This window comes from Schistosoma haematobium, chromosome ZW (genome assembly GCF_000699445.3).
Source record: "Schistosoma haematobium chromosome ZW, whole genome shotgun sequence".
Taxonomy (NCBI): domain Eukaryota; kingdom Metazoa; phylum Platyhelminthes; class Trematoda; order Strigeidida; family Schistosomatidae; genus Schistosoma; species Schistosoma haematobium.
Genome location: NC_067195.1, coordinates 16,947,427 through 16,974,886, shown reverse-complemented (window position 1 = coordinate 16,974,886; position 27,460 = coordinate 16,947,427). Strand labels below are relative to the sequence as shown.

The window sequence follows — 27,460 nt, the reverse complement described above, 5'->3', positions numbered from 1 at the left end:
GACCAAACATATAACGAGTAGTAGTATATCATCATCTAATCAAATGAAACACACAATTTCGTTTTATTACTATCATTTTGACTTGTAAAGTAAATGAGATTTCATCATTTTCCTAAATCTGTCAACTTGTATTGCCTCTTACCACACAATGTTGGCTTCTTTCAGATAAATAATGTTAATAATACGCTATGGTTATTATTATTAATATTATAGTCACTTATTTCTCAGTTTTTGATCGATAATGTTCATGTTTATGATAAATGTAGTAGGCACGATAGAAAAAAAGTGAACCATATAATGTTTAAAATTGTTATTGATTCATTTAGTTGGAGGCGGTACAGCAGGTTCAATTATTGTTCGAAAATTATGGGATGGATTTCAAAAAATGCAATGTAAATCTTTAGAGCAAGCCAAATCATGCTCATCAGAAGGAGTGACTAAGAATCATAAATTATACAGTATTAGTGATGATGTGAATATATGTAAAATTACTTGCTCCAATTATCGACCAAAGATTTTGTTACTCGAATCTGGATCCGAAATCAGTTGGTTAACGAAGAAGATTAGTGATATACCCCTTCTTGCTCCATTATTGTATGGACGAGGAATTGATGTTATTGAACAAACTACGCCCCAAATATCATCAGCCTTAAAGTTAAAAGAAAAAGTAATTTACTTGACAAAGTTTTGATTTCTCTCTATCTTTTTTGTCTACATATATATTCTGTATTTAATTTATCAGCCCAACTGCTAAATATTTTATCATATTTGTTTGATCAGATAGAAATTAAGAGATTTTACGAGTATTTCAATTTGCTATAGTTTTGTTTTATAATAAAGTAGTTGGAATATTTTGGAGATTCCCTTCATCCTGAATTGACTGAATGTTGTGGTTTTATTTTAAAATTTTCAGACAAATATGGCAGTTGTATTATTTATACTGAGTACACACGGAGCATATAAATACCTTAGAGCGAAAGGTGATACATACCGGGTTCGAGTCACGTTGTAATCAACAACACTGAGTTGTAGGTATACCCAGCTGATGAATTCCAGACAGGATGAAACATACGTTCTGAATTCCATTCCTAGACTAATTTCGAAAATAAACTGTACTTGTTATCAATATTAAAGTATTTTCTCAACCAGCCCATAGGCTGACGAGGTTGATCATATTCAATCGACTAAACATTATTTTTCATATTTCAATTCCTTCTGATTTTGTTATGAACAAAGTAAATATTTTTCGTGTCAATTCTTGAGAGCTACTTTGACCTACGGCTGTCTTCCTTAACATCTTTCACTGGTTAGATTAGAGAATAAATTTCCCTATCCTTTCTAAGTACATATACATTTGCATTTTGTAAAATCGATAGTTGTATATTTCAATAAATCGTCACTGCTGAGGAGTCCCATAATAGGACGAAACGGCTGTCCAGTGCTTCTAAGTTTTCTACGGCGGTCTAGCTTCACTTGACTCGTGATCTCAACTATCGAACTAATTGATGACGTTTTAGTGTCGCAGTCAGTGAGACTACTAGTAAACAATTTATATCAAAACTTAATATTTTGACTAAAATCACGAACCAATATAAGTCGTGCAGTCACCGAAAAACTGGAAGCACTGACCAGCCGTTTTATCCTAGTACAGGATTCCTCAGTAGTAAGTACCCACTAAACTCCCACCGGAAATCAAACTTAAAACCTTCAGTAACCTGAGCAAAAGCTTAACCACTAGAATACAGAGCTAAGACTCGATAGCGTACAAGTCTAACTTTGATCAATGCACAATACTGAACAAGTTCCCTAGAACTGAATACATGGTTTTAATAAGTTACTTGAAATGATATCCAGATTATCCAGCTTTCATCTCTCATTCAACTATTGACTATCAATTATTCATATACATTTATACAAGCGATTGGTTATTTATTTTTAATGTAACATCATTTCCCTTTATTTAAGAACAAGTTTAACTCATTTTTAAATGAGATGACCAATGGTATTTTGCAGATCGGAGCATGAAAACTGACGATAATGATGATAATATCTGTTAGTAGTAATTAGCGATATTACGTATTGGAAATTTAAATGACCTGATTTTTAATTATGACTATTGTGTTGGTTGATTGTTGAGATGATTTCGACTTCGATGTGTTAATCTTGATGAGTTGAGATTAGTTGATGATAGGATAACTATTGGAATTTATGGAGCATTATTCATCTATTTTGTGGTGACGCCACTGACTTTAGCAGTGCTTATTTCTTAATCATAACAGGATCAAAATTTCTACATATCGAGTAGCTTAATAAATCTTCTTAATTGTGATTGTGTTTGTTATGAGATTCATAAAATCTTATGCAAATTGGTATCATTTAGATTATCAGCTACATCGCACACTACATATGAGATCGTCACAATCAAAAGAGCAATGGCATTGCAATCACGTTATGAGCGATTCATAGAAATAAAACTTGTATTTTCTCAACATTTGTTCTAATTATAACGAATGACTAAAGATTTGCTCTGTTTATCGTAAAATTGTACAGGTGATTCTTTTACCTCGCGGACATGTTTTGGGCGGTAGTGCACTACTTAATGCGATGATATTCTCTTATGGTCATCCAGATGATGAATTATTGAAAGAATTTCTACATAGCAATGAAGAATTCCTCTCTGAATTATTTGATAAAATGGAAGGTTTGTCTTATATTTTTCTTCTCGCATAGTAATAATAATAATAAATTATAATGTAAATTAAATGTAAAACACAAGGTACAATTTAATAAACAAAATAATTATATAAGCTAATATCATGGTAAAGAAAATGATCTAGCGAATCCCTTTTACACGCACAACTTAGGTTTAAAGTTGTGAATGACCGAATCTATCAGAATACAAAGTTGGTTGAGAGGTTCGCCTCGTTGGTTCTTTGGCTGGATTTCTAGAATGATGTCAAACGATGTATGGGAGATTAAATATCTTTTATTTTGCCGACGAATGCTAACTGATACAAAACTTAGATCAAATTAGGTCTATTTCCTATCTCTTTCAACCATTTAACGTCAAAATGTTGAAAAAATCTATAATCAATTGTTAATCATAATTTGGTATTTAACCGGGAAAACGTATTCTATTCACAAGAAGTTTCTTCTATAAATATAGTTACAAATTGTTCTTTGCTTCACTTTAAAATGAAATCAAAGTAGATAGTGGACAAATTCTAAACAATTTGCATCAATTAGTTTTTGAAGTGATATAGCTTTCATGCCTTCAGTAAAACATTAAAAATGAGTCAATTAGACACTACACCATATTTATCTCCTAAATATGTCACAATTGTTAAGCATAGCTAAATTTTAGGAAGGTAGTGCATTGTTATGTAATTTGATGTTTTCAGATGATATTTTTTTCTTCAAAGCGCAGGATAGAGGCATTAACTTAGACATTTAGAATTGAGGAAACAAATACTATTTTTCGCATCTTGCAATGATTTTGTTAAGTAAGCAAATAAGACAAATTTTGTGTGACTTTAGATTCAACTGTTTCTACGGAGTTATTTTTTCGAAACTTCACTAAACAAACAGTTTTATGTTTTAATGAAGCCAAATCTGGTTAATAAATTCAACAAACCAACAAAAAGTTATTTTAATAATTGAATTCATGGGTCGATCTAGGCTAGATCACCATTGAAAACCTGGAAGCACTGAACGATTGTTTCGTCCTAGTGTGGGACTTCTCAACAGTGAAAATCCTTGATCCCGCACGCGAGACTTGAACCCAGGGCCAAGATGAAGGTTTGAGCAAGATCTGGCTTAGATTGATTCATGAATCCAACCATTAAATTTACTACAATCTCCACAAGTTTATATTCCAAAATAGTTACGTTTTTGATTTGTGTTAGTTACTTTTATCTGATGTTAGTGGATTGCATACTATACGTAATAAGCCGTAAGCACACTTTCCATGAAATGTGAAACTTGATAACAAGGCATTTTTCAAATTTCAATAAAAAATAACTTCTCATCTGGATATAAGCCTATGTTACATGGTATTACAGGCCAAACCTTTGTCACTGAAGTCGTTGTGTTTTGACTAACCTCCTATAAAACTAAGTTATGCACACTGGTTGGTCATCTAAAATTAATTAATATCATTTTGTTTACTGATGATTACTGGTCAATGACTATCCATTAAGTTCAAATGTAGCTATTTTTGATTATCTCAACTATCAGTAGGCTGATATATTTATTACTGAAGAAATATACTTCCTTTCGATTGAATTTCGATTATATAGGGTATTATAATTTAAATCCAAAATTTCAAAGTAATTCTGATTCTTAAAACCTCATTCTAACTTACGAAGTTAGACTACCAGTTCACAAGCGAACATAACTTATTCCAATGCATTATTTCCATGTGATTTTAAAATTCATGGTTTGGATGTAAGATAGATAGAGGTTAGTCCAGATTTAAGTTGGGTATTGTCGCTGATGGATATCATTTGGAGGAACTTTACTACCACAGAACAAAAACATTTGTTTGTCTTAGCTACCAACTGCACGAGTGGAGACTTTTCACTAGGACCTCCTCATTTTTATCTTAAGGCTGATTGTTAGTGAATTTCACATCCGGGATGAGGCGGATGTTTAAAAAGAGCAAAAGATGGTGTCGCACTGCGATTAGTTGATTAGATTTGGGATTGTGAACTTCGGGATTCCAGTCCACTGATGAGAAGGTAATGCTCTATCCATAAAACGTGAAAGCCCTAAGTCTAACCTCTGATGAATTCATGGGTGTACAATGATGGGAAGTGACATCCTAAGCGATGGTTAATGGCGTCCAATAGTTTCACATATGATATCTTTCTGTGACAAAACTCAGTCTTAATTTTAAATTGATCTCTCATGTAATATTATATTCCCTAAAGAAAATTTTTTCAAACACTTTCTCTCAAGGATGTAATCTAAAACCCGAAGCGATTCGTCATTTACAGCATAACCAATTAATTCATGCATATTTTGCAAAAGCCTTTGAGATGCAAGGATTAAAAGTGAATTCCAGTCCTCCAGGGTGGTCTTTTGAAGGTTTGACTATTCCAATGGGTAAGTCATTAATAAAATGTCTGTTAATTCATCAAGAGTGAGGCATTGTAAGATATAAACGGCATTATAAAATTATGGTTCATATTATTAAAATGTTTAGGTTATAATAATTCCTTACAGAATCATAACGACGTGTCCTTACCAAGCACCAAGATCTTTGCTTTTTGTCTTTATGTATCTTACAAAGTGTTTATCTCAAAACTACAATATATTGCTTCCACACAAGCTTTATTAATACCATAGTAACTCTGTAGCAATACGCTTAAGTGTTAATTAAAATAGCAATGAATGACCCAACTAGTTTTAATAACTTGATCATACAAACACCAAGTTTCATCTCGTAAGAAACATTTAACAACAACAATCAATCCATGTCAGTGCTACTACGACACTGAAACATTTACAATGAACAACCCCAGTTTAGACTATTTTTTAAAATGATTAGAAAGCATTTTTGACCGGAATCAAGTAGTAATTCATTTTCATCAGTTTAATTCCAGTTATCAATGTTAATGTAAGAAAATGAACCACATTTCATATCATTGGTTCTAAAACAATAAACGAATTATTTAGGGAAAACAGGTGAGCCTGAGGGTAAATAAATGACATGATTGTATTTATTAGTTCTATGGTTGTTGGAGTCTTGCAAATCTCCTGTGAACAAGTTAGATGAAACAATTAGACTACATGAAAATATACTTAGTAAGCTTTCGTACATTAGAATTGTATTTATTGGTTGGCTTGATATACAACATGACGATCCATCGTATATTTTTATGAGATGATAAAAGTTCAGTTGACCGTAATAATTTGAAAAAGTGTCAAGAAAACCTACTATGACTATTATCATCGCTTTAGTTACAAACAGACTGATTAGCGATTTTTAGGAAGGTTGTTTTCTACGGGATGGGGTTGCTGACCTCATGCCCAAACCTCCTCCATTACCGGTAGTAACACTAGAAGAGCTACGCGTGGTGTTTGTTACGAACTTCGCCTAGTGAAAATGTTTTTTAATAGAGCTGAAGTGTTCTACCTGAATTATTTAATGAAGAGTTGAGAAACGTCTACTTGCAAACGACATTGGTTATGAACTATGATAAACAATAACATGAAAACAATTAACACCATAGTGTCAATGAAAGATCTGTTTCTGCATGACATATATTCAGGAGGTAGTGAGATTTCATGAAGGATAGGTAGAATAATAAGATTGACACAAAGTTAGTGAACCCCACCAGTCACAGCTTCTCACTAAATTTAACATAATTACCTGTAAAGGTTAGTCATCAGTAAGTTTATGTGATGTTTTTGACTATAAAACATGGAGATCGGTGAATCTTATAGTTTATATCATGAACCAAATGTGACTAGACAGTCGCTGAGAGTCAGGACGAGCAGGATCGTTGTCTCTTCCAAGTATTTGATTCGTCAGCATAACAGCACAAGATCCAGGATTAGAACAATGATATGCAAATATCTCAGGAACGGTTTAGCCTGTAGAACACTGAGTCAACATCCAATGGTTTGTATTTCAACGTAAGACCATTATTCAGGGGCACTGTTGAGCATCTGCTTAACTGCCAACAAGCTTGTTTAGTAACTGATTGATAGTAATTGTGACTTAATTTTCATAAACACACAAAAACGCACCGATTTTAACTATCCTACCTAATATCATATTTTACAGAATAATTAATTCATTTTACTCTTAATACTAAATTTTGTACTGGTTTTGTTCAGTGCCATGTATATATAAGGAAGTTGTGGGAATTGTAATATTTTTAGCAGTTGAATTCACGAGTTGATCTAAGCTAGATCAGCATTAAAAACCTGGAAGCACAGGAAGACCGTTTGGTCCTAGTATGAGAGTCTTCATCAGTGAACATCTACGACCTTCGGTTCTGTGCCAACGCTTAACCTCATAACCACTGAGCCGGCATCTAACAGTGTTAATGTCTAACTTTAACTAATTCACGATATTGCGCGACCATCTTCCATTGTCTGAGGTGGATAAGTGTCTCACACCCAACACATGTCGTGGCCTGCGCACTGTTGAGGAATCCCATGCTAGTCGAAACCCCGTCCAATGCTTCTGGGTTTTCATGTGAACTAGTTATGTCTCCCTTCAAATGTTCCCATCTTCCTTACTGAACCTAAATTAATGAATATGTTCTATTCATTACCTGCCACTGACAACAGCTAGTAGTTCCGCTTTTTGTTCAAAATTAATAATATAACAGTGAATAAACGTTAGAAATTTCATTTTATTCTCATTGCTCCATTTGTTTATGCTTTGAAAAAGTTAGTCTTGGGTACATATCAAAATGTCTATTGTAAAACTGTCCCACAACTTATACGATCGAATATAAACAAACTGCTTTGGTGAAGACATGTTTCGACCTTTCCGAACACATGTGGTGGATTTGAAATACTATCAATGAACAAAATGCATCGTAAAAGAGAGTTATCGTAATGTTTTATGCTAGGAATTATTTCTCATTATATGTGAGCTTCAATTGTTAAGTAAAATGATGAATATTGTGATTTTCTATTGGTAAATTATATCTTTATAATACTTTTTTTAGTTTTTGTTCGTAATGCTCAACGTATTAGTTCATATAGTGAATGCCTTTTACCGTTGACTAAACAAAAGTTCACCGATTTGACAATTCTCACTGAAACACAAGTTGAAAAGGTAATTTATTATTATCTGAAATCTTTGTCTGTATAATCAAAACTATATTAATTTACAAATTTTCATCAAAAAAACTCAAGTAAACTCTTAACCTGCAGACCACTAGGCCAGCATCCAATATAAATAATGTCTAACCACGTTAACTTCTAGATAAATGTCTTGGCATTCTAGTGTTAATCCGTGTTCTGTTTAGCCTACAAAGTGAAGGATGAGATATCAACTCACTGATAGCATTGAAAATAGATCGTGTCCGACGACAAATGGCTGATAGGTGAAATATATATTACTGAATTACTGGTTGATAATCTTTCGAAGTTTTGGTTATCATAATGCATGAAGATTATCAATCCACAATTCCGAGAAACTTAAAACCGAGCTGAAATTTCTGTTCAGTGGTCCTTGGTTTTATTATTTCAATAAATGATGTTAGTTAGTGACGAAAATGACTTGCAAATGGCGTGAATTTCTGTCATGGCTTAATATACATTTTGATCAAAATGACACCGGATCGTATAAGAGACTATTTTAAGTTTTATCGGAAAATGTTGGATGTGTTATCAATCTTGCCATCTAAGTTTTAACACCTTGAAATATTTATACCACTTTGAAGTACCATAAATAATATCTGAGAGGTTTCGTACAGTTCATTATTGTTTCTATTTAGTTTTAGACTGAATTTAGTCCTAATATATTTAAAAACCAGTGACTACTGGACAACTGTTTAGCCTTACATTGACTCTTAACGAAAGTGGAAACCATCCACTTCTTCAGTGATCGAACCTAAGACCTACAAATCTGTCAGAGTCCATTTATTCTTTAGATCACTGGCTTGACTTCAATGAATTCTCGATATACCACTACAGCTTTTAGTACAATCTTTAACTACTGCCTTACTCCTACCCTGACTGAAATCCACCGGTTACTATTTTACACGTCCTCTGTAAAGTAAACACCAGTGATTTTGAACATTAATCATGATTAGTTTACGTCTGCAAAATAAATTGTTATAGGCATTTATCATATAAAATTCTCCTTTAATATCCTATGAAATTAGTGCATTTCGAAGGATATACAGCACGTACAATGAAGTGAATTCACCTTATCTTACGATGTGCGTCATTTTTGTACTTCGAAAAATATTTTGTGTTCGTAGATTATTTTCATGATGTATGTAGAAAAAGTCTAATTTGAGGGTCGATCTTCACCACAAACCTATGTCATCTAGAAATCTGTCGAAAAGCATAGATTACTTAGCACCTCAATAATACAACTTTACAGTCTCACTTGACATCAACCCACCAAGTGATAATTTTAAACTGGTAGGTTGGACCACAACAGCCTAGATTTTAAAATTCATTCGAATCGTACAACAACTCTAAAACATCAATATTTTGAATGTATTCTAATTGTTTTGAGATTATTTACTACGGATCCTTAGATTTTTAGATGAACGCTACATATCCTTTTAGCAGAGCTACATTGTTTATTTTTGGTTTTCACAGATACTCTTCAAGACAGGCTTTCAAGAAGATTTATCTGCTTATGGAGTTCTAGTTAACTATAAAAATCGTTCTTTCACAATAAAACTGAAAACTAATCCAGGTATAGACCAAAAAATATGGCCAAAGCCTGAAATCTTGCTTAGCGCTGGTACAGTAAAAACCCCAGAGATTTTACTACGCTCCGGTTTGGGGCCCAGTCGTGATTATCCTGTTTTTAATCAAGTGAGAGACATGTTTGGGTATATTTTCAAGGTTTATAAATTTATATGAAAGGTATTTGAGTTTGATCTAATTCATGGTAAACTTGAAAATAATTTCATTTCAGAAATTCACCAGCCGTATGTTGGCAATATTTAACGACTTCCTAGATTATGTAATGTTATATTTCTCTGTTCTCTTTCCTAAATTAAAAGGTAGATTCCTGAGGCGCAACATCAGCAAACAAATATATTTAAGCACTCGAAAATTCTCACCATGAGGACTAACATCATTTTGAGGGGACAATACACTATACAGATTGTTTGACATATTCACAGGTTCTCGAAAGGTAGGGAATCTTTTATCATTGTGGAAAAATTCTCAGTAAATTAAATGTTTACTAAGAAACTGTAAGTAGTTGCTTAATTTTTATAGTACATGTTTTACAACCAGTAGATTATAGATTTGAACCCCTCTCCGTCTAGTTCGATATAAATAACTTTATAGTATTACCAGGCCTTACACTAGTAGTTTTATTCAAAGCTAATCTCATAAACCTGAATTTCCGATAAATGAGCTGTATTAAAAATAAATAAGTAATGTCTGCAGAATAAACTCGATCCTGGTCAAGAAGCCTTTGAATGATCTACAAACTCATTTAGGAAACCAACCCTGCAAGCTGCGTTTCAACAACCAAAAATTGTTGTAGTTTGACATACAAAGCTGACTCTGAAAATAATTCTTTCATTAACGTTAAGAAAGCTACTAGGTTAAAAAATCTGAATGAAACCCGAATCCTTTCAGAACAAATTCCTAATAATCTAGAAAACGAAATATATAACGTCATCAAATCAAAATTCTGTAAATGATATGTCTATTATCATAGCAAAATAACGCTATCCAAATTATTCAAGGTCATAAACTATTCTTCTCATCCGGATAGCCTGTATATTTAGATTCTACCCATATTGGTTAGATTTTAAAGTCCATGGTTTTCGAACATAAGAACAACATTATCATCCCTATCACAGATTAAAGTATGTACTTAAGTTGTTTAGTAAAACATAAAGACCTATTTTAATACAATAATCATTCTGCTACACAGTTGTTTTTCTAGGCATCTTGATCACTTTATCCTTTAAATTTGCCCAGTTCATTTTAAATTGAGATTGGTAGAAAAGCCATAAAACAATAATAAACTCTGCATGATTGTTTTAGCTCAGTTTAAAATACATTAGGAGTTCGTAACCAGAACTTCACACAAGATTTAGACAAAAGCTTTCGATAGATTTAATTAGCCTTATAATTATCTTACAGACAGAAATCTAAATAATTCCAACTACCATACACATGGAGCCTATTGAATGCTAACTTATCAGTTCATGTTTCATAACCTTCTCATTGCCAGTGAATTTTAGCGCTTTTAGATTGTACCGTTTGAACCACAAACCGAACTTAGTCAGACAACCATTGAAAACAATGAATTGATGAGTTGTTTTGTTCTGGAATGTGGGTTTTTATCAAAGAATATCCACTACCCCAACAAAGGTTGAACGCAGTGCGTTCTGGTAAATGTTTAACTATAAGACCAATGAGTCGTGTCCAGCAGAAGTCTAACTTTAGTCAATTAGCGATACTTTTATGGTACCGTTATGTCAACCAGGCATATTTGTGGGATACGAATGTATATTCTAAGACAACCGATAAGGTGAATATTGATTTCAAATGAAGACTAAAATACTGACGATACTAATAACAATGGAATTTATAAAGTAGAGTGTATAAATTTGTTGATGTCGAAAGTAATTTAATCTATTTCAGTCATGACGTTTTTTTAAAAGATAAGTAAACAAACTTTCTGTGTGCTAGATAGTTCATTTAAATAGTGCTAAAGTAATGCAAAACATTCTATCTTATCATCAAAACGGGTTGTTTAAGAGCCTGGCGTGCGACTGATAGGTCCTGGGTTCGAATTCCGCGAGGCGGGGTCATGGATGCGCACTGCTGAGGAGTCCTATGATAGGACGAAACGGCCGTCCAGTGCTTCCAGGTTTTCCATGGTGGTCTAGCTTCAATTGACTCATGATCTCAACTATCTTATAATCTTGCCTGAATTTCGAACACTGTGATTTCAGTTTGATTGATTACTTAAGTTGAAATCCCTTCTGTGAAACTAATGGAATTTCTTCAGTTCCTTTTAAGAAAAACAACTTTACCACCCTAATTTTAAAAAATGTGGTTACTGTCTTAATATTACTCCTATTAACTCTACTTCTTCCTTGCTTACGCCTGTTACTCCCAATAGAGCATAGGCCGTAGACCAGCATTCTCCAATCCACTCCGTCAGTGATGCTGCCCAGATATGTAAAGGTTTTTACATCTTCCAAATCTTCTCCGTCAAGTATGATTCGATTGTTGCATATTGTGTTGCATCGGAGAATCTTGCTTTTCCCTTGTGTATGTTGAGACCCACTGTTACTGAGGCGAAAGGGTGAGAGTAAGCAACCTTGCCTAACACCGGTATTTACCTCAGACGAGTCTGTCAACTGTCCTCCATGCACGATTTTGCAGTTTAACCCATCATAGGAATTCTCTATGATACTGACCATCTTCTGAGGCACGCCGTAGTATTGCGATTTGATCTGTACATCATCGATCTTTACGGAATCCAGCCTGTTTGTCTCGAAGTTGAGCACCTACGGAGTCCTTCATTCTGTTTAACAATACACTGCTGAAGACTTTTCCTGGTATTGAGAGAAGAGTGATGCCCCTGTAGTTATCACACTTGCTGAGATCGCTTTTCTTTAGTATCTTGATGAGGTGTCCTTTCCAGTCTGTTGGTACTTGTTCCTCATCCCAAATCTTGCTGAAGAAGATGTGGAGTATCTTTGCATTTACTGCTACATCTGCTTTCACTGCCTCTGCTGGAATGTCTGATCCTGCTGCTTTGCTACTCTTGATTGTCTGGTGGCCATGCTGATTTCCTTAATTGTTGGTAGGCCAACATCGATTGGGAGATCCGTGGATGCTGCTTCAGTGTCGGGTGGGTTCGGTGGGGCTGGTCGATTCAAGAGTTCTTTGAAGTGTTCTACCCACCCGTTTCGCTATTTTTCAATGTTGGTGATTACTTTGCCTTCCTTACCTTTCACTGGTCGTTCTGGTTTACGATAATTTCTAGTGAGCTTCTTTGTGTCATACAATTGCCTCATTTTTCCTTAACTTGCAGCCTTTTCCGCCGTCATTGCTAAATCTTCCACATATTTGCGTTTGTCTGTTCTGATGCTCCTCTTCACTTGCTTGTTTAGTTCTGTGTATTCAGCTTGTACCTTGCCTTTTTCTGTTTTTGTTCGGCTGGTATTGATTGCTGCCTTCTTGTTCCTCCTTTCTTGAATCTTATCCAGTGTATCAACAGTGATCCATTCCTTGTGGTTGTGCTTCTTGCGGCCCAGAACCTCATGACATGTTGAAGTAATTGCCTCTTTTATCCCTTTTCAGTTGCTCTCCATTGATTAGATCATGAAAGGTCTGGAATCTACTGCTGAGAACTATCTTGAATTCGTTGAGTTTGTGAGCATTCCGAAGAAAAGCCGTATTAAACTTTTGTGATGTTGTCCACCCCGTCGTCCAGTGCTTCTTGAGTTTCAATTTCATCTTGGCGACCAGCAGATGATGATCTGATGCTATATCAGTTCCTCTTTTGGTTCTCACATCCTCCATTGTCCTCCTGAACTTTTTGTTAACGCAGATATGATCGATTTGGTTTTGCGTAGTGTGATCCGGTGAAGCCCATGTGGTTTTGTCTATGCATGTAGTCGGAAGACTAAATCTGTGTAACAAGTTGTTACCTGAATAACTCATGTATATTAATGTAATGAAGCAGTTGTATAGAGATTTTTTATCATGTGAGAGTTTAGCATCTACAAATGACTGGTCACTGGGTAGTGATCAATGTCGTGTGTGTCCTTAGTGCAGACCAAATTCTATTGACCGAGTTGCAATGTGGCCACTAGTCTAGGTGACTTGACATTACGTGAACTGTGTTGAGATGAAATGGTGGCTGGAAGTAGAAGACAGGAAACCCTGGACCTAGGTTTCGTGCTATTTGACACTTGTCAGCAATGTGTATCTTTAATCTTGAGGAAGCTGATGTTCCCTAACGGATTCCATCCCATATCATTCAACTTCACAGTCAGAGACGTTACCAATGGACTATATATCCCGGAAGCTGAGTGACACAAGATATAATCCGTCAGGGGTCATCAGTTCCCTCAAGAATACAGGTATACATTTCTGACAAGTGCCAAGTAGCACGAAACCCAGGTTCAAGGTTTCCTATCGACTACCACCAAGTCAACTACTGAAAATGAAGTAACATTTGATAGATATATAGTTGCAAACAGTGAACTCCAGAATAGTGTACACAAACAATATTGCGTAGTGTCAGGCCCAAGTTCTTGAGGTTATCGTTTGATGGAGACGATATTATTGAGATAACAATTGTAGAAATGAATAGTCTATGTTTACAGTTTAAGTTTTTTTCAATAATAAAATGCCACCATCATCCTTTATCAAAGATGACTAGCAGTTTCATTTCCGACTATATTCGTTCCACAGATTATCTTGAATTATTTTTGCAGTGAGTGCGTTTGTAATACGTTTAAGGAAGTCTTCCAATATTCAATAAAAGCCGGTTGTATTTTTTTTATCAAAGTTGTGGATTCGATCCAATGTTCATCTGTAGATGAAAATTTGAAGTAGTTAATCTCCAATAAATACACCATTCGATACTCTGCTTATTTCGGGTTAATAATGAAAGTTACCCCCAAATAACCTAAATATCTGTATGTATATATCAATGTAAACAAAAATGTCATTTCGATGGATACTTATATTCATCTTATTCGTTTTCATTTTATCTTATTAAGGAGCATAAACATGTCACGTTGCCAGTAGGTGAAAATCTTCACGACCATCCAATGATTGGTTTAATATGCTCAGTTCTAAATGGAACAACAGTGACTACAAAAAGTTTAACTTTATTAGAAATATTCAAATACTATTGGCAAGGCAAAGGTATGCATGTATAAGTGAACTACAAGATAGTAAATACTGCAAATAGCGTTTAAAGTTTACTCTTATCAATTTAGTTTAAATGAAAGATGTTTATTTATTTCTTTATACTATAAAATTAAATTGATCTTAATAATCACACTAACATTATCCATAAAATTTGTCGATATGAATAAGTCACTTGATAACAAGATATTTTGATGAATTTAGTGTGAAGCAAACAGACGACAAGAGTATCGTTCTACTTTATACTCATCAGTTAGACGTATCGCTGCTCTACAGTTGATGTTGTCATTAAAACTTAAAACCATTGCTTTTCGTTTTTAACGCTAAAGCGTTATCTATTGAGTTACTGAGTTCAGAAAGACACTTACATATTCAATAGTCATATTGTTTTATATTTTTAGTCAGAGTTTACATTGTTGATATTCGTGACTAAATTCAATCAGCATTTGTCGTCATATATGCATCCCATTGGAACTGCCTTCATGTAGACATTTGTTATAAGTTTTAAAATGAGTTAAATTGTGTACAGTGGTTCAACCCAAGATGTTCAATTTTATTTGTTGATTATACATTCATATCGATGTTGATATCCCTATCGAGACTCGAATTCATTGTGTAGTGGACGAAAACTCAGGTGTAGAAAATCAAACAGTGCCCTGGTAAAATATGAAAATCATACATTAAATACACTATTTTCACATTTTCCTTCAATTGTCCTGTACATACTTTTCCATTCTTCCAGTTTGGTTGTTATTCCAATTGCTCTCTGTTTCCCCATCTTTTCTTTTTACTTCACCCCTCTGCTAGTTAATTTGTCCGCATAAGTAGTGTACGCCACAATTGCCTTCCTTTTTAAACACTATAACTGTCACAATACTCGTATCACCAATTATTTTAATCTCAATGATTTATTATGTTGTATCCAGTTTAGTGAACTATTAAGAAGTAGTACATGAATCAAATTGTTGAAAATCGGTTGGATGTTTACAATTTATCACCAAAAATCTATATTAGGTACATCGTTTTTTATGTGTATAATTTTTGTTCACTTTTAATTAGCAATAATGATGGAATACATCAACCTATGAGTATTAAGGGATACTACATATTTATCATTTCACATCAAAAGAAAATGAATCGGTAGCTTAATGATTAAAGCATTCAGCTTTCATACAGTAGGCTACAGATAGAAAATATTCCACTTAATTCGGTTTACGAAGCTTGATGATATAACCGGGTATCACACAAAAAGTATGTCTCAAAGCCGTGTACTTAATAAACGTTCTGGCAATTATCAACTTTGTTTACACTCCAGAGATCCATAGTCATCTCATAAGGCTACCAAAGTTAGCTTTTTATATTTATTATTGTAGTAACGTTTACAAATAATAAAAGCTCTAGGCAAACAGTAATCCCTGAAAATTCCAGCAATCCAGGTGTTGCGTTCGCTTAACTTTTTTGCAATCGCCTAAAAAAGCTCCCGTTTAAAACATAAGACATGAAGTGTTAGGTCCAGTAAGAAAATAAATGAAATGATCATTTGACGATTATTTTTAAGGTTCTCAAGGACTTTTATCGCGGAATTTTTTAATTGTAAATGGCCACAATCTTTTATAAGAATTCTAATGAATCTTTTAAGATTTCCAAAATGCAATCGATCTTAATTGCAGGCTTGATCACATATGAAGCAATTCATTTTGAAATAAGCAGTCCGAGTGTATGTTACTTGTTTTAACAGATATGAGTAGTATGTGGCGGCAATTTGAAGTTCAATGCCTGCCAGAAGATTGAAAAGAAGAGAACAGGAAAGGAAATCGGAAAACAATCAAAATAACAAAAGAATTGGAGGAATAGTGGAGTATGTAAAGGATAATGCAAAGAAGCTGTGCAAATGATGTATTTGATGTATGATTTCATAAGCCACTGTGATTTTGCATTAAACAATAATTTAAATTTCCCTACCTGAGTTCTCGTTCACTACAGTTTATATTTACAAAGATTACAAATAACCATTTTATAAATCATCCATGAATCTTTACTTAAAACCAAACTAAGTAGTGATAAGTTAGAGAAAATATGAATTTGAAATCAGCATTTTTTTCAGAGTTTTAGTATGAACATCAACACTGGGATCTAAGTACATTCAATTGACAAGTATCAGACAGGACGTAAACCGAGTTTTTTTACTCCACTACCGGTCTCAATCAAGATTACAAAATCGGTAAATCGATAAAGATGAACATATGCTGACAAAGACTAATCAAAATTCAGTCATGATTATCAACAATTAGATATGTTATATCCTTTCTAATATTGATTTTTTATGAAATTATTACGAGATCGAGAATTAAACTGTTTTATTATTGAACTGTTTGTTTCTCATACAGGTTTACTTTCACAAGCATCAGCATTAACTTCAATTGGTTATTATCGAACAAGTTATCAAAAATTAGAGGGTGATTCTCGACCAGATATACAATATACGATTATTTCAGCTTCACCATTTGAAAAGGATACTTTTGAAAATGTTAGTAAATATCTTGATTACTGTTGTCATTAATGGTCAAAGTTACCTTATTTCATAGTTTACATTACGGGATGATCTGTTAGATAACCTTTGAAAATAGAGACGAATAAACCTTAAGATCTTCGGGGTTAAAATATAACTTGATAATGTAGAGATACTGTCAGCGCTTAGTCGGATAATGCGTATACTTTTTATTTAACTTTCAAAACTGAACAGATTAAACTCTAGAAATAATAACCACGCCCGCCAAAGTATCAAATGACTTTCAGTAGTGATTAAATTTTTATGGAAAATATCGATCAAAGTTTTACTAACGTCCGTTTAAAAATGAATATACACCATTTCTTTATCCTAATCAAATTTACTTAAAATGAATTGGTGTTCATAATCAGATTTTACTGTTTACTTCTAATAAATTAAAAACTTCATGGAAATATATAGAATACAGATCATGCTGTAAATCTATTGTCAATAATTAACAATAATTCAACATGTCTAAAAATTTTCGTGCTAGATATATTGTTCTTGAGTAAACGGTGAAAAATCCAACAATAAGGATGTGTGGTTTCGAATTTATAGAATATAACTTTAAAATCAATAAATAATTTTCGACAAAGTGTTATTTTAAGTATTAGTTTGTTTTTAGTTTTTGAATAACCGTTAATAATAAGGGTTTATGTTATACCTTTCTTATATTCATTAGTAAATTCTGATGTGAACATCAACTTCGTAATTAGGATAACTGAGGCAGATGACTTACGAGTAGAACGAAACAGCCGTCCTGTATTTCACTGGTAACCAGAACCTAACTGTTCTAAAAACGTTACTAATAATGTCTTTTTATTGAAAAGAGTGCTAAATAGATGAGTCTGAAGTGTTCTAATGATTATAGGTTCTGATGTCTAAGAATACTATCCTTTAGTTTGAAATTCACACTGATTTTTGTAAGGATTTTATATCATGGAGCGTCTTTATATAGAAGACTAATGAAAGACATGAAGCGAAGAGGCTCCATTTGTTTCTAGCTCTGGACTCCTTGACAGTGAAAACCTATGACCTCACCAGTTACCAAATAGTGTACCCTCAGACTTTAATTTATCTCCGTTTTCTTTAAATCAACGTGTTTGCATTCAACGGTGCACATTAACAACTTCGGTCCAGCATTTGTATATTAGAACCTTCATCCAATTTCATTGGTTATACCCGAGTCATGGCTTTTTTATTAAGACTTTTGAAATTTTTCCAAAGTTACTTGTGACAGGATCATTACTATTATTATTATTATTATTGATTTGTGAGTTAGGTGAAGGTTATTTATTCTGACCACTCTTATTATTATATCGCTTGGAGATATAAATGTTACTTATTAATGCCACTTCTTTTCACTAATGTATTCATCGGTAAATATTTTCTCTTTTATAAAGCATGAATAACGATCATTGTGGAATGAAGTAAATTCATTTCATTTTTTGTGCTCTAAGTTATCCACCTATGCACTGATTTTCACAAAAAGAAATGAACTGTACAATTGTGATTAAAACCTGGCAAAGCTTTCCATTTCTGATCACTTTATGACACCTTTTTTGTTTAGTCCGTTTATCTATATAATGAATTTGTATAAATATGGAAAAATACTTAGATATATATTTTTTTCACTAGTGAACTAAATGGATTTTCTACGCTGCATGTATAATTACATTTGTCAAGCCTTTCATATATTTGTACAAATCACTGTGTATGTAGGTGATTTGGACCACACTAGACGAAATTAATTCACTTCGTACCATAATGTACGTTATTTTTGCTTTGCTTAAGTTTATCGAGAAAACCATGAAATATTCTTTTTTATTCGGAATAGATTACTTCATAGGCAGTACAGCGAAAGAAACCAACTAAATTGTATGGCAATGAATGGGAGAGAAGGGAAAATTTCGATTAGAAATCCGTTCAGTTTTTAAATGAAAATATTGCGTGCATATTTCATTCATGTTACTTTAGTACACCGTATCTGATTATATGATAAATCCATGCTTCATTAGATATTTTATTCCATACGCACTATCATTGGCTTGACGCATTTCTACTTTGTACACTTTACTTTTAGACCGTATAAAAATTGCACGTCGAGATATAGATGTGCTAAATTCATTCCTGATTATAAAGAGTGGTAAATAGAATGTTTATTGAATAAGGTCTGGCTTTTGTGCATCAGTTACTCACTTACTTACTTACTTACGCCTGTTACTCCTCGTGAAGGAGAATAGGCTACTCACCAGCATTCTCTATCCAACCCTGTCCTGGCCAATCCTTTCCAGATGTTATTCATCCTTTTCATATCTGCTTCTATTTCCCGACATAATGTGTTCATGGGCCTTCCTCTTTTCCGCTTCCCTTCAGGATTCCAAGTTAGGACTTGCTTTGTGATGCAGTTTGATGATTTGCATAATGTATGTCATATCCATTTCCATCGTCTTTTCCTAATTTCCTTTTCAGCTGGAAGCTGGTTTGTCCTCTCCCACAGAAGGCCGTTGCTGATGGTATCCGGCAAATGGATGTTGAGTATCTTACGTAGACAGCTATTTATAAATACTTGTACCTTCGTGATGGTGGTTGTAGTAGTTCTCCAAATTTCTGCTCCGAACAGTAGAACTGCCTTGAGGATCTTGGTTTTCCCCTTGTGTATGCTGAGGCCTACTGATGCAATGACTGCTGCTACACTGACTGTCTTGATCTGCATTTGTTCATGTGTATGCGATAGGAGGGCCAGGTCATCTGCGAAGTCCAAATCGTCTAATTGATTCTGAGCTGTCCATTGTATTCCGTGTTTTCCGTCAGATGTCGAGATCTTCATAATTCAGTCGAAAACCAGAAAGAAGCGAAAGAGAGAGAGAGTAGACAGCCTTATCTAACTCCGGTTCTCACCTGGAATGCGTCTGTCAGCTGTCCTCCATGCATGAGTTTGCACTTTAGTCCATCGTATGAGTTCCGGATAATATTGACAATCTTCTCAGGAACTCCGTGGTGCCGAAGAAGTTTCCATAACGTTCTCCTATCTACACTGTCAAATGCCTTTTCGTAATCAATGAAGTTGGTGTACAGTGACGATTTCCACTCAAGTGATTGTTCGACGATGATCCGTAGTGTCGCAATTTGGTCTGTGCACGATCGATCCTTACGGAACCCAGCTTGTTGACATCGAAGTTGGGCGTCTACTGCGTCTTTCATCCGGTTCAGCAACACTCTGTTAAAGACCTTCCCTGGTACTGACAGTAGTGTAATGCCTCTGTAGTTTCCACATTTGCTCAGATCTCCTTTCTATGGAATCTCGATGAAGTGTCCTGTTTTCCAGTCCCTTGGCACTTGTTCCTCCTCCCAAATCTTTTTGAATAGAAGGTGAAGCATGTTTGTAGTTACTTCGATGTCTGACTTCAGTGCTTCAGTTGGTATATTGTCGGGTCCCGCTGCTTTCCTGATCTTGATTTGTCTGATGGCCATTCTGATTTTTTCCGTCGTTGGTGGATTGACATCTATAGGAAGATCTGTGTGTGATGCTTCGATGTCCGATGAATTCATTGGGGCCGGCCTATCCAGGATTGCCTCAGAGTACTCTACCCATCTGTTCCGCTGTTCTTGAATTTCAGTGATTGGCCTGCCTTCTTTGTCTTTGACTGGTCTCTCTGGTTTACTATATTTCCCTGTTAGTTTCTTCGTTGTATCGTAAAGTTGTCTCATATTTCCTTCCCTTGCAGCTTTTTCCGCTGTCGTTGCTAGTTCTTCCAGGTATTTCTTCTTGTCGGCTCTAATGCTCTTCTTCACTTGCTTGTTTGCTTCTATGTATTCAGATTGTGCTTGGACTTTCTCTGTTCGTGTTCGGCTGTTGTTAATTGCTGTCTTCTTGTTCTTCCTTTCTTTGATCCTGTCCAGTGTTTCTATGGAGATCCATTCCTTATGATGATGCTTCTTGAGGCCCAGAACCTCTTGAAACGTTGAAGTTAATGCTTCTTTGATACCTTCCCAGTTGTCCTCCATGGTAGTTTCTTCTTCCTTCAGTAGATCTTGTAAGGCTTGGAACCTGTTGTTGAGAGCTATCTTGAATTCATTGAGTTTGTCAGTATTTCGAAGGAAGGCTGTATTGAACCTTTTTAGTGCTGATTGTCCAGTTCTTCTTTAGCTTCGGTTTCATCTTGGCCACAACTAGGTGGCGATCTGAAGCTATGTCAGCTCCTTTCCTGCTTCTCACATCTTCCATTGTCCTTCGGAATTTTTTATTGATACAAATATGATTTATTTGGTTTTCTGTGGTGTGGTTCGATGAGATCCATGTAGCTTTGTGTATACGTTTGTGTGGAAATATTGTGCCTCTTATGACCAATTTGTTGAATGCACACAGATTTGCAAATCTTTCCCTATTTTCGTTTCTCTCCCTCAGTCCATGCCGTCCCATTATATTTTTATATCCGGTGTTGTCTATTCCGACTTTTGAGTTTAGATCTCCCATCAGAATGGTGAGGTCTTTTCTCGGACACTTCTTTATGACTGATTGCAGCCTCTCATAGAATTGATCTTTAATGTCGTCGTTGCCATCATTGGTAGGTGCATAACATTGGATAATATTCATTGTGATCCCCTCCTTCTTTGTTTTGAAAGATGCTTTGATGATTCTGGATCCGTGAGATTCCCATCCTTTAAGTGCATCCCGTGCTACTATGGACAGCATTAGAGCAACTCCCTGGGTGTGTGGAGCATTTTCCTCTTCGTGACAGATGTATAGCAGCATCTCTCCTGTATTTAGCCTTTGTTGTCCAGCTTGGGTCCAATGGGTTCCGCTGATTCCCAATACTGTCAAATTGTATCTCCTCATTTCCGTTGCTATTTGACTGGTCCTCTTGGCCTGTCACATTGTCCGGAGGTTCCATGTACCTATAAAAATTGTTGCTCAGGTTGTCAGAAGGGGCATCGGCCTCGTGACTTCCGAAGGAACTCGGCTTTCACCATGAGGTGTCATATTTCTTCTAAATGAAGACCTTTTGAATCTCAGGGCAGAGTTTAAATGGTGTGAATAATTTTTTTCTGGTTAGCGTCTTTTGGCGAGTTAGTTTTCTACGGGGTTGCTAATCCCATGCCCAACCCTCCTCCTTTACCCGGGCTTGGGACCGGCAGTAACTCTAGAAGAGCTACAGGAGGAGTTTTGGGCATCAGTAGTTTAGCAGATATATCTTTGACATTTGAAGTAATAGGTAATTTGTTCTCTTAACTCCAAGATGCCTATACATTTAACTAATGATTCTCAAATAGAATTCCATTACTAGAAATTCAGCGAAATATGCACAATTAATTAAATATTTATTATTACATGTTCTTCGTTTTATGTTGACCTTAATTAATAAAAATTAACCTGAGCTGGCTAGCCAATCAAAAGTAGCCAAATGAGAAGGTCAATCAATGGCATCCATTAGTGACCTGTAAGACAGGTGGATATCACTGGCTAAGACACGGATCGATACTCTAAGAGATAGAGATTTACGTACATATGAATGAGTATTTGTGCATCATAACGTAACCTTGGATAGCGAACACTTTTACTGAGCAAAAGACAAATAATAACAAGTCTCCATTTTTCAATTTGTGTTAGGTTATAAATTCTTTTGTCATTAAGTAAATAAGAATGTAACTCATTTATTATACACAAAACTTTAAAATACACTGATTTTTTTAATAGTTAGGTAACTTCAATCCATCAACTTGGTATCAATACATGAAGGATGAAAATTCTAAAGATTTTGAAAATCCCATAGTTCTATTGATTAGTTTACTTAATCCGCGTTCCAGAGGAACAATCACTATGGAATACGATGACAGCGGTCAACCAACTGGAAATGTGAAAATTAATCCATCATACTTTCGTGAATTAAGTGATGTTAATCGATTAGTTGAAGGTATTATTTGGATTTACAAAACTATGCACTATATCAATGAGAAGATAGATAAACTCAATCTAAAAGAATTAAATAAAGAACGGCAAATTGTCATAAAACTTCATCTCCCTCATTTTTCTGGATGTCCCGAAGTTCCTAAAGCTGAATATTTACACTGTTTTGAACAGGCTGAATTTATTGAGAAATTGAAAATAGCCATTGAATGTTTGATCAAGTCAATAACTCTGTCTAACTACCATCTAGTTGGAACATGTTCAATGCAATTACCTAGTAAAAATAATTCAGCTGTTGTAGACAAGAACCTAAAGTATGTCTGAAGTGAGGTATTATAGTCAGATGATTATGTTACATATTTCATAAAATGTTTGATGCATATAAAGCGTTTAAACTTAGAAAATTTGCATGACATACAAACCATGTTGTAGTTAAAAGCAAAGATGGATAGTGGCTAGCAGTGGAATCCAGGATGCGCGTTTCGTCCTGTTTGGGACTCGTCAGCTGGATGTACCTGCATCTCAGAGTTGATGTTCACCCTGGGACTCGAACTCAGTACCGTTCGCTTCAAACGCCATCGCGTTACCCACTTAGCTACTGAGTCCTGATAGCCACTTGCTTGTGCAATGGGGTGAAGTTTAATTCACTTGATATTGTTTTACTTGAATCTTCCCACTGATGTTTTAGGACTGAAATTGATCAGTCTCTTATTGGCATATGTGCATACTGTGCATATGCCTCGATATTGCCTTAATTTACAAGCATATTGTAGTTAATTTAGTGTTCTCGTTTATTTCGGATATTTAGTTTTCTTACACTATCAATCTGTGGACCATTTTCAATTTGGTTTGATATGTAAGATGAATTTTTTGTTAATATTCTTCGAAGGCAATCCAGAAACAAACAATGAATTCTATTTCCTCTGATAGTCTTGGAAGATTCTAATTTCCATATTTTTGAATACTGTCTAAAAGTGAAATTTAAAGAGTGAATTTGGTAACTTTTGGGACTCGTCAAATACAAGTACCTTCATTCTAGTATTATCATTACGTTAACGAAGCATCCAGTCACGCAGTCCTTATGTCAACAACCTAAGTCATTCCTTCACACCACCAAGTCGTGATGAATAATAACACTCATTTACACTTTTAAAAATATTTTTCCCATGACTAAATGTATGAAATAACCATTTATAATCATTAACCATCTATCGAAATTATTCTTATTCGATAAGAAACCTTATGAGATTATTTATATTACTAAGATTGTACTACCGAATACAGAAAATGAGAAATGATGCACTTGACATTTACAGTCGTTTTAAACAATGTTAGTTGAATTCAAATAACCTATAGTGTAGTTAAATATTTTGCAATAAACGCAGCATAAATAGAGAAACGAACCTACAAAAAATGTAAAAAATTTATCTCTGTATACAATATTTAATCAGCGGAGTAGCTTTCGTGATCTGAACAATTTATTTAAGTAATACCGGTTGATAGATCGCTTAAATTTGATTCGTTAGTGTGGTATCGTAAATTTAATTGTTCCTACTGTCTCAACGTGACTTAGTTATCTTAATAAACATTTACAAAACCCAAAGAAATTTCGGAATTTCGACAGTTCATGGTTTTTACGACAGAGTTCGTTTGAGTGTTTAGTGCAGTGTGATTTGAGAATGTTTTCTTCGTTGATATAAATGTATATATAACAACTCTGAAATCTAATTCGTGACGATGAGTTTTAGTGAGAAGCTGTAACTAGTGGAGTTCAACCATGTTGAACGCAAAACAGTTATTAACCTCAAGCAATTAAAGATGGCCATGAGATATCCTGAATTAATTGAAGTTTGATACATACAAAATATAATTGCATATATCGGCTTAGTGGCCTAGAGGTCAAGGACTTACGACCAAACCACTGGTCCTGGTCTAAATCCTTTACAGAGGGGTTATAGATGCACACTTCTAAAAAGTCATATACCAGGACGAAATAGCTGTAAGGCACATCCTAACTTTTAATGGTTATCTGACAAATCATTTCTTTATATAAACTATGCAAATTTAACAATCCTTACAAAACCCCTATACTAATAAAAATCAATCAGCTCGGTTTAGCAAATTGAAAACTAAATATTAATCCACATATTACAATGGAAAAGATCACTTTTATTTTGTTAACATATGTACTTGTCCTAAAGTTTTATCTTCTTATTATCTCCAATTCCTGTTACAGAATAATCGGTGTGAGCAATGTTCGTGTTGGAGATGCATCGGTTATTTCAAAAATTCCAACTGGTAATCCAGCTTCACTTATAATGGCTATTGGAAATCAGTTAGCCAAATATATAATTCATGAAAATTGGCAACAGTTATCTTTGATGATGGGCTGAAACTATATATATAAGAAATGCCTTTCGACTTTATAATTTCACTTTTGAAAGCAAACAAACTATTCAGTACAATAAATCATGAAAATGTTTCTTGATCCATTCAGTTGTAAAATGTGATTACACCTGTTCTTAATGTAAATCATGTTAGGCAAATTAATTATTAGTATTCATTATGTTCAATAATAGTCAGTACTTTAGAACTACCATTAATATTGTTAATTTTCTTTTAATATACAGTTTTCTTTATCTGTTAGCTTTCGACACTTTTGATAAGCATGTGATAGAAAGATGATGTAGATTATTTGTTGATGCAAACATTATTACGTTTATAGGATTTAAACATGACAGCTGAATTCTACTTCATTTAAATCTTTGTATGATGTTAATATTGGGATACGAAAATTATGATAGTTCGTTAATTTCTTTTTATATTAAGCTTACATTTAATATTTATTAAAAATCATTACTCAATCACGTGAAATCCATGTTACCTCTTTAGTATGCCGTTACAAATTTCGACAATCTGTTAGTAACAAAGTTTATAGGGATTCAGTGGTTTTTAGATTAACTCGTACAATTTCATTCCTGTATAATCTAATTATAAATTTTCATTGTGATGGACATAATCTGTTAGCATGCAGAAATAAAATCATTTTCGTTACCAATAATCGCTATCAGATTTATATATAGGCTGCGTCTCTATTGGGACACTCAAATCGAAGTATGTGGTTTTCTCAAGCAGCTAGTTCCTAGGTCTTTAACCAAGAAGTGTGACCCATAAGGCTATAAGGCAAGGTTGGTAGACGGTGTCCCATGGTATCAGACAAATAGAATAGATTCACAAGTTGTTTGTTTAATCAGGATCCGTGAGATCACGTACACCAATCATTTGCTATCAGGGTTTTCCAACTCTTTTAGAGAGACCTTTCATTATCTACCAACCTGGTTAAAGCACCGGAAATCTGCTTTTGTTAAAACTATTTTCTTGATCAACATACCTACAAGAGCACTTAGATAGAAAGAGTGAAATCTCTTCATCCTGAGTGGTAACAGAACATTTAAGGGCTTAAACAAGCAATAGCAATTAACACATTAAAAGATCTATCATACAATTTTTTTAACGAATTCATTACATTAAGGTAATACTGTACAGAAATCTGGTGAATAAGAGATAGCATCAAAAGCGAGAGAAAGAATTTTTCTACTAACAAATTTCCAGGCACATTGTAGTTTAACAGAGCGGCTGTAATAATAATACCGGGATTTGTCAGTAATTAAAAACCAATACTGCCTTATATCTAAATTAGTTACGACTAGGCATTGATCAAGTTATTTTGTTTCACTGAATGACAAACTTGTGGTAAAGCCCTTCAAAATGTGTTTACACGTGGGTAGTTGAAAAAGTTTGTCGACAAAGATGTGGAAAACAGCATAGCGAGCAAATAAGTACTAATTCAATTGAGAACATTATTCACTTAAACTTGTCTTTTGGTGAAAATATATTTCAGAATGTAAACAACAAATTACCATACATAAATACCCCAACTACTAACACTGCTAAAGTGCAAACTGCTACTCACGTTGTCTACCAGCCGAAAATGGATGAATATTTACTAGCAAACCACTCACAGTTGAGTCAGAAAAGTCATCTTCGCCTATCGTAGAGAGTGCATGAAGGAATTAATATACCTTTCTCCCAATAGGTTCTGAGAGCCTTGAGGTTGAAAGAAGCTTTCGATCACTAACATTTGCAGTCTGTTGGCATTTAATCAATCTACAACATTTTCAGATATGTGAATGTTACATTTAAACTAATTAAAATGCACAAAATCAGTATTTTTATTATTGTAATTGTTATTTGCGATTACCATGGAACAGTTTAAAAGTAAGTTATGTATAAGAAAGATAACAATCATTCTAGTGTTACCGTGGTAACTTCGTGTTGACCTGATTGCATGATCCTTTTGTTTGACTATATACCTGATTATAAACTCAATTCTTATCATATTTTTCTATACGTAAAGAGAATTGTTT

General features: G+C 34.3%; 1 protein-coding gene across 1 annotated transcript; it reads left to right on the top strand.

The window, feature by feature from the left end:
* The first annotated feature begins 273 nt into the window (after nt 1-273).
* Nucleotides 274-25,824, top strand: MS3_00002892 (uncharacterized protein). The gene is made up of 9 exons (XM_051210546.1): nt 274-667; nt 2,551-2,701; nt 4,960-5,106; nt 7,692-7,801; nt 9,304-9,525; nt 14,427-14,574; nt 16,965-17,104; nt 22,824-23,347; nt 25,270-25,824. Exons 1-9 carry the CDS (start codon nt 386-388, stop codon nt 25,424-25,426), a joined length of 1,881 nt encoding a protein of 626 aa, XP_051070552.1. The 5' UTR covers nt 274-385; the 3' UTR covers nt 25,427-25,824.
* Nucleotides 25,825-27,460: the final 1,636 nt, after the last annotated feature.

Excerpts from the sequence above, each read along its gene's own strand:
- MS3_00002892 (XM_051210546.1), top strand. The coding sequence starts at position 386 with ATGCAATGTAAATCTTTAGAGCAAGCCAAATCATGCTCATCAGAAGGA. Across the intron at positions 9,526-14,426 it reads ATTATCCTGTTTTTAATCAA|GAGCATAAACATGTCACGTT; the intron begins GTGAGAGACATG and ends TATCTTATTAAG. Across the intron at positions 17,105-22,823 it reads AAAAGGATACTTTTGAAAAT|TTAGGTAACTTCAATCCATC; the intron begins GTTAGTAAATAT and ends TTTTTTTAATAG.